Here is a 20,113-nt window from a genome sequence, read left to right on the forward strand (position 1 = left end):
AATCCTACTTCTCTGGAATATTTAGTGTTTCCTATGATGGAAAATAACATTACAAAATGAGAACATTAGAACTGAGAACTAAACCTGTTGGTAAACACAGGATTGAACCATTATATACTGTGCTGTCTTTATTGCACATTGTTCCTCCATTTCCTCTCCTTCATCCCAGTGGAGACAAATGTGTGGTGTGTCACCAGTGCTTTTTGAATATAAATCTAGAGAAGGACCAGAATGAGAATCACAATTCAGATCTGAAATCTGTATTTTGATACCCCCTTTCTCTGACAAAGTTTTGGACTGTCTGGATCCAGGGTTTTGGTTTGGCCCATTACAGAGGTGGGGATCAGCTGCAAAATTCAATTTTAGATCTAGATTTAGATTCCAAATCCCTTAAAGGTTGGGAATATTTGATTAAGGGGTTTTAGTTGAAAGCCGCTTCTATACAAAAGAGCTCACAGGCATTCTCTCTTTCTCGCCCTCAGACCCCATCCATCAGCATAGCCAGGTAGCGCCAGCCCACCTCTTAACTTCCGTTTCCGAAATAGAATAATGACTCCACAAATACCACTCACTCTCTTCTCTCCCTCCGGTGCTCAACGCCATGGTGGAAACAGCAGGTGGCGCTGCTGGCTTGGCTGCACCCAATGCAGGACATCCGGACACATCACTTCCATTCCATTGCATTTTGTGTCTTCAATCAAACTTTAGAAATATCAGGAGGAGAACAAATCCATGCTGGTTTTTGTGCTGCTGCATTTTTCAGATTAACATAGAATGCAACCAATGATGCAATGTTTTTACTTTAGTGTATCTTCTTTGACTTCTGCTAGGAAGTACGAGCCCCTGTGAGGCTATCAGGTGTATACTAAGGATACAGTGTTTTTTCTTGACTAGTGTTGCCTACTACTAGCACTATTCCAGCTAAACGTATGACTGTGTTTGTATTATAAACATTTCCCGCCCCCACTCCTAAAATGACGTTTTAAATTTTGTCACGTAAAATGTTTCCCCAAAACTTTTAAGTTCAACAGAAAAAATAACCCCCCTCACTCTGAAAGCTTCTCTATCAAGGACATATTCTCACAGATGAATTGAGAGGGCAATTTAATGTAGATGATTCAGTCTGTAGGATATCTGTAGGATATAACCCTGTTTTTTCCCCCAACATGCAGCGCGTTTTAGTTGGCACAAAGGTGAGGATGAAAAGTAAGGATACACTTTTGAATATAATATCCCCAGCATCTGTGCAGCTTCACACGCTGAAAACTACATCGATGTTCAAGCTGACACCAAGTAAAAATATTGACATACTGAATATACTAATAAAGATGAAGAATGAGGCACAATAAAGTGATTGAAGGCAGTAAATAAGATGCTTGCAACTTAGATTTATGGTTTATTTACCCGCTAGCTGTGAATGTATTCGCTTTCATTGTTTTGGGTGTTTCATAATTTCCCTTTTTATATTTAAATTTAAAAGTGTTAAAAGGTTATTGCAGAGTGAATATAATTTCATACAGCGATTTAAAAACCACTATTATATAAATCATCAAAAGGAAAAACAAACAGGACAGCGACTAATGAGTAAGAGTTAGCAGTATTATCCAATGTTTCATTATTGAATACAAGGAATCATATTTGGAATTAATCATAAAAGAGTGAGAGAGAAAATACCCAAAATGGGGTTATTGCAGGGAAGCTCCCGTTTGCATATGGGAGAAGACGTTGTGTATTTGATATTATTATTGTCTTAATTATTCAGACAGTGAAGTAAGTTCCCAAAGCCTGTCGCCTGGCCCCGTTCATTCACCTCCCTTGCTGTGATTGGGTATCGCAACGGGCAAGGGCTTTGCCTGCCTTTTGTGGGGCAGTGTTAGAAGTTACCATCCTGCTGTTTATTGTGGATTAGTAACACACACACACATCTGCACGTAGATTTCCGTGCACACTTACTCACACACACATCATGCACACGGTTGCCCTCGCACGCATGAGCCCAGGAGCTCGCACAAGCATAGGGCCCCGTTTACACGAGCACGCCCTGGCACACTCACGAGTCCCTGCCTGCGCGTGCACACGTGAATACGCCGCCCCCTGTTCACGGAAAGGCGCGCGGCGCCCTTGCACACGCACATTGCCCCCCCCCCCCTCCCTTGCACGTCCGCCCGGCCGCGGCATGTGCGCGGCTCCTTTAACTCGGTGCCATCTCCGCCCCTTCCCCTCCCCGGCGGCAGCCCCCTCCCTGCTCCGGGGACCGCGCGCGGCCGCCCCATCCCGCTGGAGCTGGCGGCCCGGTCGGGCGCGGCCAGTGCATGAGGGCAGCGGGCGAAGGCGGAGGAGGAGGCGAGTCCCTCCCGCCCACCGCGGCTGCCCCCGCCGCCTCCGCTCCTCGCCGGGGCCGGGGCCCGGGAGGCTGAGGCCGCGCCGCGCCCGGGACATGCGGCCTCCCCCGCCGCCGCGGAGGAGGAGATGAGGCTCCGCAATGGCACCTTCCTCACCCTGCTGCTCGGCTGCCTCTGCGCCCTGCTCTCGCTCTCCTGGTACGGGGCCTTCAGCGGGCATAAAGGTAAGGGGCGGCCGGTCCCCGCCGGCTCCCTCCCTCCCGGCCGGGCATCGCCAGGGACCCCGCTCTCCTGGAGGGGTCCCTCCCGCGGCTCCCCCGCCTTGCACCCGTTGGCCGGGCCTTCCGTGACCGCAGACCCTGCCCCAGAGCTGAGCCCGCCCCCGCCACTCTCTGGGCACCCAGCCCCCGAGCTACCGGCCAGGCACTAAGCCTGGGCACCCTCCCCAAGCTCCTGCCCCTCCAGCCTGGCACCCAGTACTGGGGTTCCCCCCCTTACTCCTCCTAAGGCAGCCAGCCCCTTGCAAGCCCTCTTCTGCAATCAGGGGATGGCTAAGGATCTCTCCCGCCCCCCGACCACCCATTCTCCTCCGCTGGAGTAAGGGGCTGACAAGTATTCCCTTTCTCCAGGCTAGGCATCCTAGATCCCTCTCCCAGTACTTGGGGTATGGGGCAGGCAGAAAGGCAAGAGGGACCTGGGCAATGAATAGCTCTCTGGAGCTGCCAGCCTTCCTTTTACCCCCTCTGTGTTCAGCTGTGCCTGTCCTCTTCTTTCTGCTGCAGAATATGAAGTTCCCTTTCCGCCCCCCTCGGGGTACCCAGGCATCCCCCAGATACAGTGTTGTCTACAGACACACTCCACGATGCTTTCCTCTCTAGGGATTCCTTCTTCAGCCTGAAGTTTATTCTCCCTTTGCAACCAATTCCACAGCCCAGAATTGAGCTCTAAAGGGGCATTCCATGAGCCAGTGCTCCCCAACCAATGATAATTCAGGCTTTTTAAACTGGTACCCTAGGTCAGTGGTTCTCAGCCAGGGGTCCAGGGCCTGCTGGGGGGCCGTGAGCTGGTTTCAGGGGGTCTGCCAAGCGGGGCCAGCATTACACTTGCTGGGGCCCAGGGCAGAAAGCTGAAGCTCCACTGTATTGGGCTGAAGCCCGGGGCCTCGAGCCCTGCCACTCGGGGCTGACGCTGAAGCAGGAGCAACTTAGCTTTTTAAATAGCATGTTGGGGGGGCCTCAGAAAGAAAAAGGTTGAGAACCCCTGCTCTAGGTTCCCCTTCCTCCCCACCTTAGTGATGAGTCTCTGAACTAGACTCTTGTTCTTCCCCATTGTGAACTTCCCATTGTTTATGTGTGCTCTGACCTGTAAGGATAAGACTGGTGTTTCGAGTAGCAAAAGCTCCTGTTTGGGGTTAGATCCCACATACTGAATGACAAGCAGCAGTTAATGCTCGGTACAGCCAAGTTCTTAGTCTGGTAAACTGATAGCTTCCTGAACTCGCTGAGAACCCGTTATCATAGGCTGTACTTAATTTTCTCATTCCTGAGTAGCCTTGGCTGGAGACTGGATTTTTCCTGTGCCTTGTTACCTTGTCATCATCCTGATCTGCTTTATTTCTGAGTTCTGAGTGTGTCCATCTGTGGGTTGGCTGGTGTGCGGATTTCTTTTTTGTTGTAGCATGTAAGTATTTTTCAGTCATGGCTGACCCCTCTTTCAAACCCCTCTGCTCCCCATCATGGCCACAATTCACTGGCTGAGGAAAGTGGATGCAGAGCTCTGTGGAGCTGATTTGATGAGAGGAGTCTTTGCAGAGTGATGTAAAGCAAGTGCCTGTTGGTCAGGACATGGATGAACAAATGAAGACATCTTTACCCAGGCTCTATATGCTCTGTGGCAAGCATGACCTAAATTCTGTGGCAAGGCCCTTGAGTTTCACAGCACTCCAGTGCAGCAGACTGTAGATACTGCAGCAGCTGCAGAAAATTTAAAAAAGGAGTTTTGTATTGAGTTAAATATTTAAATGAATAATAAAACTAGTACTGTAATCCCTGTGTTATTTAATATATCAAATAAAATTTATTTTACCCTTCCCTTAAATATTTAATTGTCAAGTGTGCTGAAATTTGCATTGAGAACACGTAACTGTATTGTTTAAATGATTGGGGGTGGGGGGAAGCTGGAGACTTTGGAAATGGAAAAGAGACATCTGTAGCTTTTGGCATGTGGAAAGGTGCGGGAAGCAGTTTGGGAGAAGCACACTAGCTGAATGTTTGCTAAAATGATCAGCAGTGAAATAGTTAACAGTATTAGACACATTGTCATCACTAGGTTTCAAAATTAACACCCTATTCACTTGCTCTTTGAACACATATTTCAGATTGTTTTAAAATCCAGTCAGGTAATACATTGTTGATTTACAGCTCCAGTCAAATGTAGGTTTCAGAGTAGCAGCCGTGTTAGTCTGTATCCGCAAAAAGAACAGGAGTACTTGTGGCACCTTAGAGACTAACAAATTTATCTGAGCATAAGCTTTCGTGGGCTACATCCCACTTTTTCGGATGCATAGAATGGAACATATATTGAGGAGATATATATACATACATACAGAGAGCATGAACAGGTGGGAGTTGTCTTACCAACTCTGAGAGGCCAATTAAGTAAGAGGAAAAAAAAACTTTTGAAGTAATAATCAAGATAGCCCAGTACAGACAGGTTGATAAGAAGTGTGAGAATACTTACATGGGGAGATAGATTAAATGTTTGTAATGGCTCAGTCATTCCCAGTCTTTATTCAAATCTAAATTGATTGTGTCTAATTTGCATATCAATTCGAGTTCAGCAGTTTCTCCTTGGAGTCTGTTTTTGAAGCTTTTCTGTTGTAAAATAGCCACCCGCAGGTCTGTCATTGAATGACCAGACAGGTTAAAGTGTTCTCCCACTGGTTTTTGAGAAAACAGACTCCAACTGTTTTGAGTGGGTAAAGAAACTGTTTCTGTGCTTGTTTAATTTAAATTAAGATGGTTAAAAACAGCATTTTTCTTCTGCATAGTAAAGTTTCAAAGGTGTATTCAATCAGTGTTCAGTTGTAAACTTTTGAAAGAACAACCATAACGTTTTGTTCAGAATTAACAAACATTTTAGAGTTATGAAGAACCTCCATTCCCGACGTGCTCATAACTCTGAGGTTCTACTGTAGCTAGAATGTTTAGAAATATAAAATTACACGCTTAGCTAATCACATTACAAAATGGTAAAGCCAGGGGTGAAAATAAGTCAGGACACTTACCGGTATGGGCCGGGGGAGAGCGTCCGGCCCCCGGAAGGGGCGGGCCTCTGGCAGAAGGGGCGGGGCTGGGGGCCAGCATCCCCCAGCCAGCCCTTCCAGGCCCCCTGGCCCGTGCTGCCCAGGACTCCAGTGTTGATTTAAAGGGCCCAGGGCTACGGATGCTGCTGCTGCACTAGTGGCAGCAGCATCTGGAGCCCCAGGCCCTTTTAAATTGGCCCCAGAGCAACTGCTCCCTTTGCCCCCCCGCACCCGTTGGAGGCTGTGGGGGGTGGGGGCAAAAGGGGCAGGGACATTAAAGCGCTGCAGGGTCCTTTGCTGTGGCAGTGCTTTAATGTTGCTGTGTCCCCCTGCCCCCGCTGACTGGGAGAGGGGGCGCAGAAACGTTAAAGCACTGCCGCGGCAAAGGACCATCCTTAAAGCGCTGCCGTGGTAGTGCTTTAATGTCCCTGCCCCTTTTGCCTCCCCTGTCGGCGGCTCTACCGGTACGGACTCTACAAGCAGGGCTGCCGACCGGGCGGGAAGGGGCAGCGATGTTAAAGGCGGCAGCGCTTTAAGGACGGTCCTTTGCCGCGGCAGCGCTTTGAGGATCCTCAAAGCACTGCTGCAACAAAGGACCATCCTGAATTGGCATCTCAAATTGGGCACCTAAAATTCATTAATATTTGCAAAGCACTCAGAGGCTACAGTGATGAGCATCATAGAAGAGACTATGAAGAATTTAAAAATTCAGTATTCAGAGGAGGGTTTGAATAGTGTGCAGAAAATAAGAGACGGGACTGCTCGCTGAACAATGAGGATGAAATAAAATATTGAGCAGCAGGTCTGGCCCCTAGGCGGGGGGCCATAGGGCTCCGTGCACTGCACCTGCCCCAAGCACTGGCTCCGGGCACCGGTCAGTGGGAGCTGGGGGGCGGTGCCTGCAGGCGGGAGCCACGCGGAGCTGCTTACGCATCTCTGCCTAGGAGCCGGACCTACTGCTGGCCGCTTCTGGGGCACAGCACAGTCCGTGACGCCAGGACAGGCGGGAAGCCTTCCTCTGCACCCCGGCTGCGCTGCTGACGGGGAGCCGCCGGAGGTAAGCCCACGCCCCAGCCCCACACCCCAATCCCCTGCCTGAGCCCTACCCCAAACCCGGAGCCCCTTCCTGCACCCCAAACCCCTCATCCCTGGCCCCACCCCACAGCCCTCACCCCTGTACCCCAACCCTCTGCCCCAGCCCTGAGCCTCTCCCAAACCCCTCATCCCCAGCTCCGTTGGGTCGCAGGCATCAACAATTTTCTTCAGCTGGATCGCCAGAAAAACAAGTTTGAAAACCACTGATGTAGGGTGTGTGTACACTGCAGTGTAAGCCAAGAGTTTGAACTCAGGTTCAAGCCTAATACCCCTTCATCTACACACAAATCGTGCTAACCCAGGGCTCGGACCCTAGGTCCCAGGAGTCCACAGGAGTGGAAGGTCTGAGCCTGAGTCAAGCTGGGAACCAAGCCCTGTTGTTTTGCAGTGTAGGCGCAGCCCCACTGCATTCTTGCTCTGTGAGTCTGCCAAAACCCAAAAATATCCCACGATCCCATGGACTGTCTTTCTTTGTCCTCTGGATAGTCAAGTTTGGTGGACAGTCAAGTTTTCTCTCACTGCACCAGGAACGAAAGGCTAGAGTGGCCACATTTTGGGAGGAAGGTAGGAAGTCTGGGATATGGGTGGCTGGACTCAGGTCTGCATAATGTAGTGTAGGTGCTGGAGCCCCAGGTTGGGATTCAACAATTCCTAACTTGGGGTTGCAAATGAGTGTAGATACTCAAGATTTAGTTAACAATCCCAGGTTCTGCTAACTCAAGTTCTACTAACTCTGGGTTTACATTGCAGTGCAGGTATAACCATAGAGTCAACAACTGAAGCTAAATACGTTCTAAGAGTTACAGTATTTAATTTTAAGATGGTTTTGAGAGGTAAAACCTCTTGTATGAAAAACAGGAGTGTTTGGACATTTTGAAAACAGTATTTAATTTCCTGTAAAACTCTGATAACTTGGAAAGGTTGTTTTTAAATCTTTCTTATTCAGTCCATTTTCTGAGATATTGTTTCAAGTTTATCTGAATCTTTCCTGCCACAAGAAGAACAAAGGCAGTTAAAGAAATGTTGCATATTAATTAAACCAACTGCATATTCAGGAGCTGAAAGTGTCATTGAGACAATCCCGAAGGTATGGAGCTAATTATAAGAATGACAGCAACCAACTTGAATCTAAACAAGCATGAAAGAGGTGTGTTTTCCTATAATTTAATGAAAATAAGGAGAAGGGTATAAAAGACTCTGAAATGAGCACCCCACATTCACAGCAAGCACTCCACAACTCATCCTGTCCATCTCTACAGGTAAGCTGCCTCAGACAGATAAGAAAATCAGAGAAGACGCAAGAAGAAAACAATCCAAGTAATCCTTCCCACCACTTCAATGTGGATTGGTGAGAGGAAGTTAACTAAGAGGGTGCCAGGTGCTTAGATTTAAAATTCTTGTAATGATTTTGTTGGAATATTGAAATACAGAAATAACTTAAAAGACTAACAGTTTTTCCTGTTAGTCCCTAGGTGGTTAGACCATATATTCCTGGAGAGGAGACGGGGGCTAAATATTGGTAATCAGAGAAGTAGTGGGATTTAATTGGATTTAAGATTTTTAGTGTTGGTTAATTGGCCTGTCTCAAGACAACTCCTTAAAAGGCTTCTTCTAGTAACTGATTTAAATATTTTCTCCTGTTTGCCTAAGATATAGTAAGATTGCTTACTTTGCCAACTATAAACTAGCTGGTGGTTATTAATAACCAACAGTTCACCTGCCCTGAAACAAAGCTCTTTTGCCCATCTGTAAACCTTCTTATTTATGTAAGGCTATACTCAAGAATGGATTCACAATAATTTTGGAAAAGAATATATTTTGGTCTCAATTTACGGAGAGAAGAGTACATTTGTTAAAAATACACTATAGAGAGACATGTAGAAGAGATTGTAATGCAAGTAGGAAGTTTATCATTTGTGTTTGGTCATTTGTGGTGTTTAATATTTTCTTTTCCTTTATTTAATAATATATCTATGGTTAATAATTGCGATTATTTTGAGTGGTCTTGATCATAGTGTCCCCTAAGGCAGTGTTTCTCAATAACCGGTCCATGGAGAGGCGCCCGGTCCTGAGATTTCCCTGGTGCAGTTTACCTATTGGGTTCCGGGAAGTGGGCGGGCGGAAGTCCGTCCACTGCTGAAGGACATCTCCCCTCCCCCAGCCTAAGGGGAGGATCTACAGGACCTGGAAACCAACTGATTTCGGGGGACAACTAATGAAATAACAGGGATAGGAGTGCGGTCACAGGGTCACAGAGCATTGTTGGCCAGTCACAGGTGTAGCTGCACCAGTGCAACCCCCAATGTAGACAGGGTAAATTAAGACTCTTACGGGTATAGTTTTATCCCACTTGAAACTGGTGTAGACAAAGCCTAAGAATTCACCAATGTAAATGGTTCCACAGAACAACAATGGCAACACAAAAGCCTGGTTCTAAAGTCCCAGAGAGCCAGATCCATACTGATTATCTACTAGAGGCCAACTCCTTCCTGGAGACTGCAGAATGTAGAAGGATATTATTCAAATGTGTGACAAACAAGCTGTACGTGACCAGATCTGACAACCATCTCTTGCACGGTATGTTGCTTATCATAACTCGTGTGATTGATGGCTTGAATGCAGCAGGATTTGCAAATTGTTTTGCATACAATTTGATGAGACTTTGCCTCAGACTGACACATTGCAGTCTGAGAAGACCTGAAGAAACTTTTTGTAAGCTCAAAAGCTTCTCTCTCCCACTAACAGAAGTTGGTCCGGTAAAAATATCTCAGCCACCTTGTCTCTCTAATATCCTGTGACCAGCATGGCTACAACACTACTATGTGCAATATTATGGTGTTCACACACACTTATCAGAATGGATCCCTCTCTGTTTGGGGTCAGCTATACTTCTGTAACTTGTGTTTTGTTTTGTTTTTAAGTTGGACATTCTTGTTTGTACTTCATTTACACCTTTTTGTATGAATTATAGATACAGCTATTACTCCTATAGTGATATTCTCACGAGCTTGAGAATTTTGGGGGCAAGGAAGGATGGTCCAATGATTAGAGTACCTGTATTGAATTCCCTGCTCTGTCACACATTTTCTGGATAAGTCACTTAGTATCTCTGTGCCTCAGTTCTCTATCTGTAAAAGGGAAAATAGGGCAGTGCTATCTCACAGGGGTATTGTGAGGACAAATATTGAGGCACTCAAATACTGTGATGATAGGGACCAGAAATGTGTCTAAGATGGAAAGGTCATAACATACAGAAAGGAGGTGATAAACTGACCAAGATATATTTAGTATTTTCCCTGTACTTGTATACCAGGAGTCGGCAACCTTTCAGAAGTGGTGTGCCAAGTCTTCATTTATTCACGGTAATTTAAGGTTTCGTTTTAACGTTTTCAGAAGGTCTCTTTCTAGAAGTCTGTAATATATAACTAAAGTATTGTTGTATGTAAAGTAAATAAGGTTTTTAAAATGTTTAAGAAGATTCATTTAAAATTAAATTAAAATGCAGAGCCCCCCGGACCGTGGCCAGGACCCAGGCAGTGTGAGTGCCATTGAAAATCAGCTCATATGCCATAGATTGCCTACCCCGTTGTATACTATGAGTGGGCCAATTTCTCATTCATTTGATTCAGTTGGATTCATTTAAAAGAAAACATTGATTTATGCTTATATCTGAACATACATTGATTATTTACTTGGTTTCAGCTAGCAAACAATGGATTTGTTTTACATTAAAGTAACGCTACCAGTCATCTGTAGAAGGCTTTGAAGTCTGCAGAGCTGTGAACTAACTGCTTTAGTAATAAAACCTGGTAAATGTTCTATCCCAAAATGTAACTACTAGTGGGCAGAGTGGATGAAAATTGATTTAAAAAAAAATCAAGGAAATTGGATTTTTAATTTAAATTGGATTCTTTGATTTTATTTAAATCATAGGTTTTTTTTCTTTTAAAAAATCTGTTCAAAATGAAATCTGAATTTAATAGAAAATATGTTAAGGCCTAAATTTATTATAATCTCTTAAAACATTTAAATACAAAATAAATGTGGTGAATCCATGAGCCTCTATCAAAGACTTTGCATTAAAGGCTGCTGTTTTATATAAAGAAAGAATCAGGAGAAAAACATCAAACTTTTGAGGTCACTGCTTTATAAATATGTCACAACAGTCACGCCAAGTAACTTCGGAGACTCATTTTTAAGAGAATTAGGTGAGTAGGAACTTACACTCCAGTCACTTTCACTTACACATATTTAAATATTTTCCCCGGGCTGAACTGAAATCATCAGTTTAGTTCACTGACTATAGTTAATCCCTCTGTTTAATAAATCATTTAATTGTAAATGTGAAACATATTTTAATAAGAGAAGTTTATGTATCTAAAATATTTGGTTGATTTGTTTAATAAAATAAATTTTATATCCTGTTTTGTGTGTTTAATTAAAATCCAGTTACCATTCTAATGCAGCTTGACACAAATCATAAGCAAAAAAGTTATCTAGTAAATAAGCAATATCTCAGTCACTATTTTCTAACATACTAAAAAGCAGCAATTAATAGGAATCTGAAAATATTATGATATATAATTGCTTAAACAAATGTATATAGTCCTAGTGTACCTTCCTACGTAGCAAAAAGATGCACCAAATCTAGTGTAAAGGCTCATTAGTTGTAAATCAGCATGTTTTGGCTATTAAGCAGTGAAAATACACCTCTTTAAAAGATAACTGAAGTATAAATGGAAAGTTGATTAAAATGAGTGATTTAAATCGAGGCTTTCCACGTGGTGTTTTAAATCACCTTAATTTAAACGAATCCACCTTGTCAGTACATTACTGCAGATAGACTTTTGATTGTCCATTGAATTTACCTCAGTTCATTACAAAGTGACTTTTTTAACCTTTGCACCAATTCTCTTTATAGTAAAACCTTCAGGCTAAGTCTTCACTACCCACCTGAATCGGCGGGTAGAAATCGATCTCTCGGGGATCGAATCATCGTGTCTCATCGGGACGTGACAATCGATCCCCGAATAGACGCTTGTACTCCACCAGCGCAGGTAGGAGTAAGTGCTGTCGATGGTGGAGCCGCGGAGGTCGATTTGCTGCCGTCCTCACAGCGGGGTAAGTCGGTTCGGATACGTTGAATTCAGCTACGTTATTTGCGTAGCTGTATTTGCATATCTTAAATCGACCCCCCAGCGAAGACGTAGCCTCAGTTAATCTAAATACTTAGGTAAGGAAAATATGGCAAATACCAATTCTGTGGTATAACTTAGAATTTGCAGTACAGTGGTTCTTGGGGGGGGGGGAGGGGGGCCTGAAAGAGTTTTAAGGGCTTTTTTTTTTTATTAGGGTTGGAAGGGACCTCAGGAAGTCATCTAGTCCAACCCCCTGCTCAAAGCAGGACCAATCCCCAGACAGATTTTTACCCCAGTTCCCTAAATAGCCCCTTCAAGGATTGAACTCTCAACCCTGGGTTTAGCAGGCCAATGCTCAAACCACTGAGCTATCCTTCCCCCCTTGTCTACACTTGAAAGGCTACAGTTACAGTTCTTCAGTGTAGACGCTCACTCCAGCGACAGGAGGGGTTCTTCTGTCGGCATCGTTAATCCACTTCTCTGAGAGGCAGTAGCTAGGTTGATAGAGGAATTCTTCCATCAACCTAATGCTGTCTACACCAGGAGTTAGGTCAGCTTAACTACATCACTCAGGGGGTGTGGATTTTTCACATCCCTGAGTGACATTCGACTTAACTTTTGAGTGTAAACCTGGCCTAAGATGAGATGCAGCAGGTGGTGTAATAAGCAATGAGAAGGAACATGGGAGTGGGGAGGATGTGGGAAAGGATGATAAGTAACGTAAAGCTTGTTATAAGATTACTCAGTTCCTCTTTTTCTGCAGTATTTTTTTCAGAATCTTTTATATACTCTGTCATCCCCCTTCTCTTCCTGTGAACAGACAATGTTTTGAAAGGCTTCTTCTCCTACCACCTTCCTTGCATATTGTGTAAAGTGTACACCTGATACTGGGAAGGAGAAGAGAGCTAATTATAGGGTTGGCGATTTTCCCCCACACTCCGCAGTTTCCATCACAGAAGAGACTGCTCAGACAGGGAAGGAAGAATGGTACAAATGTGAAGACACATCCCATTACAAGTTGTGGATTTTTATTGTAGATGGATGAATAGCTAATAATTCATGCTGTGGAGGTATGTGCAGCATAATGCCATGAAGAATACCAGAGCGCAAGGAAGTGTGGTGAATTTTCCCCTTTAGAAGCTGGCATTGGCGGATCACAAAGATAATTTTAATTAGAGGTGGGGTGGGAGAGATCTGTTTATAGTGGTCCCACCTTCATATCTAGCGAACTTCTCCATAGGCATGGACTTTGGGAACCATTGGCCAATGTGGTACTACACAGATGGCTTTTAGAAGAAAATGTGTTGTAAGTATAAGTGATCACAAACCACATTCTCAACCCAGTAATGATGTCACTAATACGAAGTTTTGAAAATTTGATGCAACCTCCCACTTTCCTTCTTTTTCCAAATCAACACCCTATCCTCCAACTCTGTTGAATTAGAAGTAAAAGGAAACAGTATGTGTGGGTATTTTTTTCTTCCATGGGGAGTGAATATGATAAGAAAATGCACCACTTTTTACACGTTAAGATGAGAGATTCTAGCTCTGAATCTTAGAGGTTACAAAAGGACCGGAACTGCAAAGTTATTTTTGGAATGGGGAAGAAAATCATTAGGTAAATCAAAACACCAATTTGGCAGAACTACTACACAAAGGCCTGGTCCCCACTAAGCCCCCACTTCGGACTAAGGTACGCAAATTCAGCTTCGTTAATCACGTAGCTGAATTCGAAGTACCTTAGTCCGAACTTACCGCGGGTCCAGACACGGCAGGGAGGCTCCCCCATTGATGTCGCGTACTCCTCTCGCGGAGCTGGAGTACCGGCGTCGACGGAGAGCACTTCCGGGATCGATTTATCGCGTCTTAACCAGACGTGATAAATCAATCCCAGAACATCGATTGCCTGCCGCCGGACCCTCTGGTAAGTGAAGACGTACCCAAAGAAAGATGTAACCTGTTCATACACTTCTTTCCATTACAGGAAAACAAGTGAAGTTAAATATTGGGCAGCAGCCTAAACAGTTGCATTGCGAACATGTTGAGTATTCTTTTGCTTTAAAATGCTAAACTTTAATCCTTAAGTAGTAACTGGCCAAATATTTTTTCACCATTGATGTTATTTCTGGTGAGGTAAATGTGAGAGTCGGTTAGCGTGTTTTAAATTCAAGGGTAAACAAACTCTGGGGTATTCTAGAAAGCTCATTTCTGAATTTGGTGTCTGAGCAGACACCAAAACATTGGAGCAGGAAGCTTTATTACAGGTGTAGCATCAAAAACAGCTGCTTACCTCTTTGAGTTCCATTTGCAGTCGACTGCAAGTTTCTTTGATGGTATCCCTTGGTGACATGCTACGTATGTGGAGGTATTGGAAAACCAAGGTTTTAATTTTTTTTTTTTAAGCTGCTATTATTTGTTAAGGTCAGTTAGTTTTGGATTTAACTTTTTAATAAATAGAAGTCCACTAGGTCAGCTGGGCTTGGTGAGGGGCAATAAGGTTGCTACATAGGCAGAAGTTACTGATCAGATTAAAAGATTATGGAAACTGTTAAAATAAACAAAGATGGGGGTGGAAGGTTAGCTGTGTTGTTAAAGAGACAAGGGTGCCCAGAAGTTACCAAACACAACTCCTAAATTAAAAAAACCCCAAAACTATGTATTATAGATTCCTGTTCCAATTTCTTTTTTAATAGAGGCAAATGCAGTTTATTTTCTGCCTCATTGGGGTTTTTGTATTTGACAAGGACAACACTTTTTATTAAAAAGGTCAGTTTGATTTGTTTTTAAATGACCAGGCCTCAGACTTGAAGCGAGAATGTCCATAGAAAAAAAAAATCTACTTAAGTAGTCATTTTCTGTTAGCTTTATTATGTCACTACTTCTCCTGCTTCCTCCTGCAGTTGAGTCTTGTGCTTGGGAATCCTCAAGAAAGGGATAGATGATAAGACAGAAAATATCATATTGCCTCTATATAAATCCATGGTACGCCCTCACCTTGAATACTGCGTGCAGATGTGGTCGCCCCATCTCAAAAAGAGATATATTGGAATTGGAAAAGGTGCAGAAAAGGGCAACAAAAATGATTGGGGTATAGAGGAGAGATTAATAAGACTGGGACTTTTCAGCTTGGAAAAGAGGTGACTAAGGGGGGATATGATAGAGGTCTATAAAATCAGAGCCTGGAATGTGCAGGCCTAGGTGCTTGCTATTTGTTGGCTTAGGTGACTTTCCTAGCACCCAGAGGCGTCTTGATTGTGGGTTGTTGCGACCTACATGGGAGGAGATTTCTGAGGGCAAGGGGCTGGTGAATCTCAATGAGTTCCAATGACTGGAAGCTGATGCCCGACCAATCCAGGCTAATATACAATTTGTGTTCAGACAGGAGCAACATTGTGTGGTAAAATCAACAAACAGCCCAGTAATGTAATTTTCTAACAGTGCATTGTTCAACAGAATTATTTTAATAGTGTGGATTTTGAAACAAACGTGTGTTGTCCCTGTTTGAACATGAATTGTTAATTGCATGAGCATTCATGGTCCGCCATACAATTTCCATACCCAGATGTGGCCCTCAGGCCAAAAAGCTTGCCCACCCCTGACCTAGCGCATACATAGCGCTGTACCAATATCAGCTTGTCCTCTCAATACCCATGTATGTGGCTTGGAAAATTTTCCTGACTCGTACTCAAGAGCGTGAAACAGACCAGTACTACAATCCCCTGCTCCCCAAAAGCTACGCTCCCTGCAGTTTTAAAGAATAAAGCAATTGTACAATGTATTGAATGTAACATTTGTCATTGACTCTATTACAGTTTTAAAGATGTATTACGTACTATTAATAGCAGAAAACATATTTCTTTAATATCTTATTCTGTGTTTGTCACATGTATTTGCGGAGCAGTATTTGACTCTGTCATAGAGCTGCGTGAACACCACGTATAAAAGTACTTGTCAAACTACTCAGCTAATATATTGGTGAAATCTCAACAGTATTTTTGCCAGCATCTGTGTGACTGTTCCTGCTTACTTGAACTTCCTTGCTTTTGTTTGATCTCCATCCTTTTCCTGCCTCAACGCTACTCATTTTCCTGCCACAGATCATAGTGTATCATTTCCGGAGCTGTCTTTGGTATCTGTTTCCTCTTTCCTTCTCTCTCCCTCCATCCTTGTACTCCCCCTGCCATCTCCTTCCCTCTGTTTCTCTTTTTGTCCCACTTCTGCGCCACAAAATTAATCTATTTTGTTGGAATTTATTACAGTAATCTTTCCCGCTCTCATCATCCCACCCACTCTCATCTACTCACCCACTTTGGAAACTTTACCAGACACTTAATAGCGAAGTAAACCTGTTAGCCCATAAGTCATACCAAAAACAGTGTGAGGATGGAACACTGCCCAAGAGTGACACTAATCCCAGCCTTTATGTTTCTGGGAAAGGGAAGGGCGTTAGGATTGCTTTCTAGACTGTTTACAAGAGCTCCGTCTAGCTGAAGAGTGCCCAGAGCATTACTTAATCTCCTCTTCCAGCTAATAAGTTTGTGATGAATTTGAAGCCTAGATTCCACTCAGGGTACATCTATCCTTCAGCTGGAGCTGTAATTTCCAGCTCAAGTAGATGTATATATGCTAGCTTTGAGCTAGTATGCTAAAACTAGCAGTGTAACCATGGTGGGTCAGGTGGCAGCATGAACTAGCTGTCTGAGTACAGTTTGGTGCGAGATCCTAGATAAGATTTGGACAGCTGGCCCGTGCCACTGCCCATGCTGTTACACCTCCACTGCTATTTTGTAGCCCACTCACTTGATCAAAGCTAGCATGTGTACCTCTACCCGAGCTGGAAATTACACAACCAACTGCAGTAGATATGTACTCCTAGACTCCTCCAGCAATGGGCCCAGTTTTTCCCCATGATTCTTCAGCAGCCAGGAAGGACATGAGGGTTCCCAAGTGCAGGCTGGTAAAATGTGTACAACACTCTCTGTACTTAGTGAGTGACAATAGATAAGATTCAGGCAAAGATGACACTGGTCCCCTTAAAATATTTCCCTCTGTCCCCATGGAAGCAGAAGACTCTTCAGGAACAAGTGCGACTTATCTGCAAAATCAGAAGAAACCTCTTCCCAATGGGAGGAACTCGATTTGGCCACCACGCATAGCCAATCCTTGCTGTCTGTGCTGTGTGCCAGCCTCAAAACAAAGTTGCTGATTGAGTCTCTGCAGATGCTGCAGGGGGAGTCAGTTAAGCATTTCTGTGCCTCCTGCAGAACTGTAGTGCAAGACTTTGTCTCAGTCAGCTTTGCTCTGAGATTTCTGTCCCCAGTACTTCAGCAGTCTTCCTTCATGTTTCAATTGTCATCGGCCATCCATAAATTAAGATGCTCTTTTGAGGCTCAAGCCAGGAAAGGGGGAAGTGGAGCATGCATGGGCGGGGATGTGGGCACCTTATCAATGGATGAGTACAAAGAGCATTCTAAAATTCCACCAAACTATTGATCAAGAGGCTGCTGGCAGGGCAACAGCATTTCTCAGATCCCTCTGGAAACATTCAGGGTCCATTAGTTTCCTAGGGCAGTCTAACAGAACAGGTCAATTGCTTCAACTGATGAGTGCTCCTCACCCTTAAACTGAAGGAGGCAACAGCCTGTTTGTGACGTGAATATACATTGTCCAATCTGTGACTCCAGTCCCGACCCAAATGCTCAAACAAGAGCGAAGCTATCAACCTCTTGGGATAGCCGTTGCGGTAGCTGTGAAATCCTGAATCCAGTTGACTCATCCTCTTTATGGGTGTTTAAGTCATTGCGTAGTATCAGCTATGCACCCTCAATGCCACAGTGGTGAGGAACATCAACAGCTGACGCAGGGACTATGCAGTGCAGTGGAACGGTTGATGCGCCAAAACCAGTCCAACTGCCTGTATTCACTTTTTGTCTCTTGTCTTACATTTAGAATGTAATCTTCTCATGTCTGGGACTCTCTTTGTACAGGGCCCAGCAAAATGGAGCCCTACTGCGATACAAATAAATAACGTAACTCAGTCAAGGGATTCTCATCAGAGATGGACACTCCTGATCAATGGTAGAGTAGGACTATAGTAGCTCTCATCCTGTTTAACCAAGTATCTGCACTTAATGTTGCTTCAGTGCACAGATGGCTAGTTACATCTGATACTGAATACGTTAATAACTTTGAGCAAACCTCTACAGCAGCTCATCTGATTGAGTCTGCCTTTGTGAGAAAGCTCTGATGTCAGTGAAGAGCAGGGGGTCTCTATGGACACGATGAAGCTGGGGCAAGGAGTGTGGGGTGCTGGTACTACATCCCAGCTTATGGAATGACAGGTGGCTCTGAGGAGTAGGGTTTCCTATAACTCGACGATTGTGGCTGAGGTAAATAGCGGGGGCGAGGGAATAGCACTTCCAGCAAATGACAGGAGAAGTCATTTGGTGCTAATGGCAGATACATTTGCAGATATCTGGAAACAGGATTAACAGAGTAAAGTAAAATATCTATTTAGAAAAAAATTTGGAAGTGCAAACTTCTTGGTTTGTATCTTTAAAATCTTGTCTGCTTTATTGTTCCAGTAAACTTGCATGAAGTAGCCATTCTGGCTGAGTGTGATAATAGGCAAAAGCTGATGAGGGTTGAGTGTGTTGTATAGGGAGGGAACATAACAAGAATATGGGCTTTGGGTTCACTGCTTATAGGTCAGTTTGTGTACCATTAATATCTGGTTTTGCCCTGCCTGCTGTCTTCTTAGATTCATTTATTACTTTTAAAAGTACCTCTCCAGTGAGTTGCTAAAATATCTAGAGTCACTAGAAGTGTTTAGCTTATTTGGCATGTGCATGGCAAGCATTAACTGTCTTGTGTTTATTTTGTGATTAAACAATCTTTTTACCTTGGCTATTGATAAGGTCACCTATGGACTTGGTAATTATTTGCTAGTTTTGAAAATAATGATTTAAGAGATCAAATTCCACTTACTTATTTTACAGGTATGTTAGTGTGTTTTCGTGACAGAATGGAAGCTGTACTGCATCTGTTAGAACTAGTTACTTGTGAATATTTGGCATCTTAAAAAGCTCTTATGTCTTGCGAGAATAACAACCATTGCTGGTATCTTCATCTTAAAACTGAACACAAAATTATAGACCAATAAAAAGCCCTGCGGCCACGATTAAAAAACATATTTTCTAACGTTTTTATCAGTAGGAATGGCTAGATTCTATACAACCAAAATAAGAGGGGGAATAAAATGCTGATTAATTGGTGTGTTTGGTTTTTTTTAATGTTCCACCTTTTGTCCTTTGAAGAATCGTTTGCTGGTTGAGACTCATGGGGTAAATCTGTGAAATGGACTGCAGATATGTGGTGGTTGTGAAGCAGCATCTTTATCTGGAGGGAGGAGAAATCTTCTGCAATATTTGTATGTTATCAAAGAAGTGTATTAGAGTAGTGACATATCTTGCTTTGGGGGAAGATGAGAAACGGAAAATCCTTCACTGGGAGTTAAGAGAACTGGCACCAGCTATCACTAGATCTCCTGTCTTTATAACTTGGTGTAAATACAGCTATGTAAGACAGCTCTCCCATGGAAACAGTTGCAGAGCTGTAAAGCATATCTGTTAAGGACTTGTGCTTGTTAATATGAGGTCTCATACATAACTTCTCAAGTTTCTAATAACTCTGATGGAGAAAAAGAGAGATTTTTTTTTTTCCTGTTCAGGAATACTTTCCTCACTATTACCCTTACTTTAGTTTTGCCCTCTAGTTTTTCCTGCAGTGCATAGCCATAGCAAGATGCTATCTGTCATTAGGATAACAGAATGAACATACCGTCTCACGCAGAGGCCAGTACCTGGGATGACCATTACTCTCTGTACTAGAGACCTAGTCATTTGTGTGTTAAGGTGGTTGGATGAGGAATCTCTTCCTGGTCGCTACAGATCTCTTAGGCTCTGAAGCAGGAGATTTTGTTGACTGTTGAATTATCTTGGTGTTATCACTTTCTTATTCGGAATGAGGTCCATAGATCTATGATGTTGAGCACTCTGCTTTATACAGCCTTGAAGGCAAACCAGACTTGTAAATCAGAGGCTTTACCTCTGGAGAAACCGCTAGATTTTGTTCCCTCTCCAGCTGTAGGAATGTTGATCAGCACCTCCCTGCTGCAGATCAAATTTTAAAAAAGAAAAACAAGAGGAGAAGAAAAAGACTTGAAATCTCCAGGC

At 43.7% G+C, this 20,113-nt stretch overlaps 1 protein-coding gene across 1 annotated transcript in view; it reads left to right on the forward strand.

The window, feature by feature from the left end:
• Positions 1-2,278: 2,278 nt before the first annotated feature.
• The window catches only part of MGAT4B (alpha-1,3-mannosyl-glycoprotein 4-beta-N-acetylglucosaminyltransferase B), a 92,458-nt gene continuing 74,623 nt past the window's right edge, over positions 2,279-20,113 (forward strand). Inside the window, exon 1 of the mRNA XM_054037010.1 lies at positions 2,279-2,566. Within this exon, the coding sequence (XP_053892985.1) occupies positions 2,470-2,566 (97 nt within the window). The 5' untranslated portion in view covers positions 2,279-2,469. The remainder of the gene's footprint in view (positions 2,567-20,113) is intronic.

This window comes from Malaclemys terrapin, chromosome 8, assembly GCF_027887155.1.
Source record: "Malaclemys terrapin pileata isolate rMalTer1 chromosome 8, rMalTer1.hap1, whole genome shotgun sequence".
In the NCBI taxonomy this organism is placed as follows: Eukaryota; Metazoa; Chordata; order Testudines; family Emydidae; genus Malaclemys; species Malaclemys terrapin.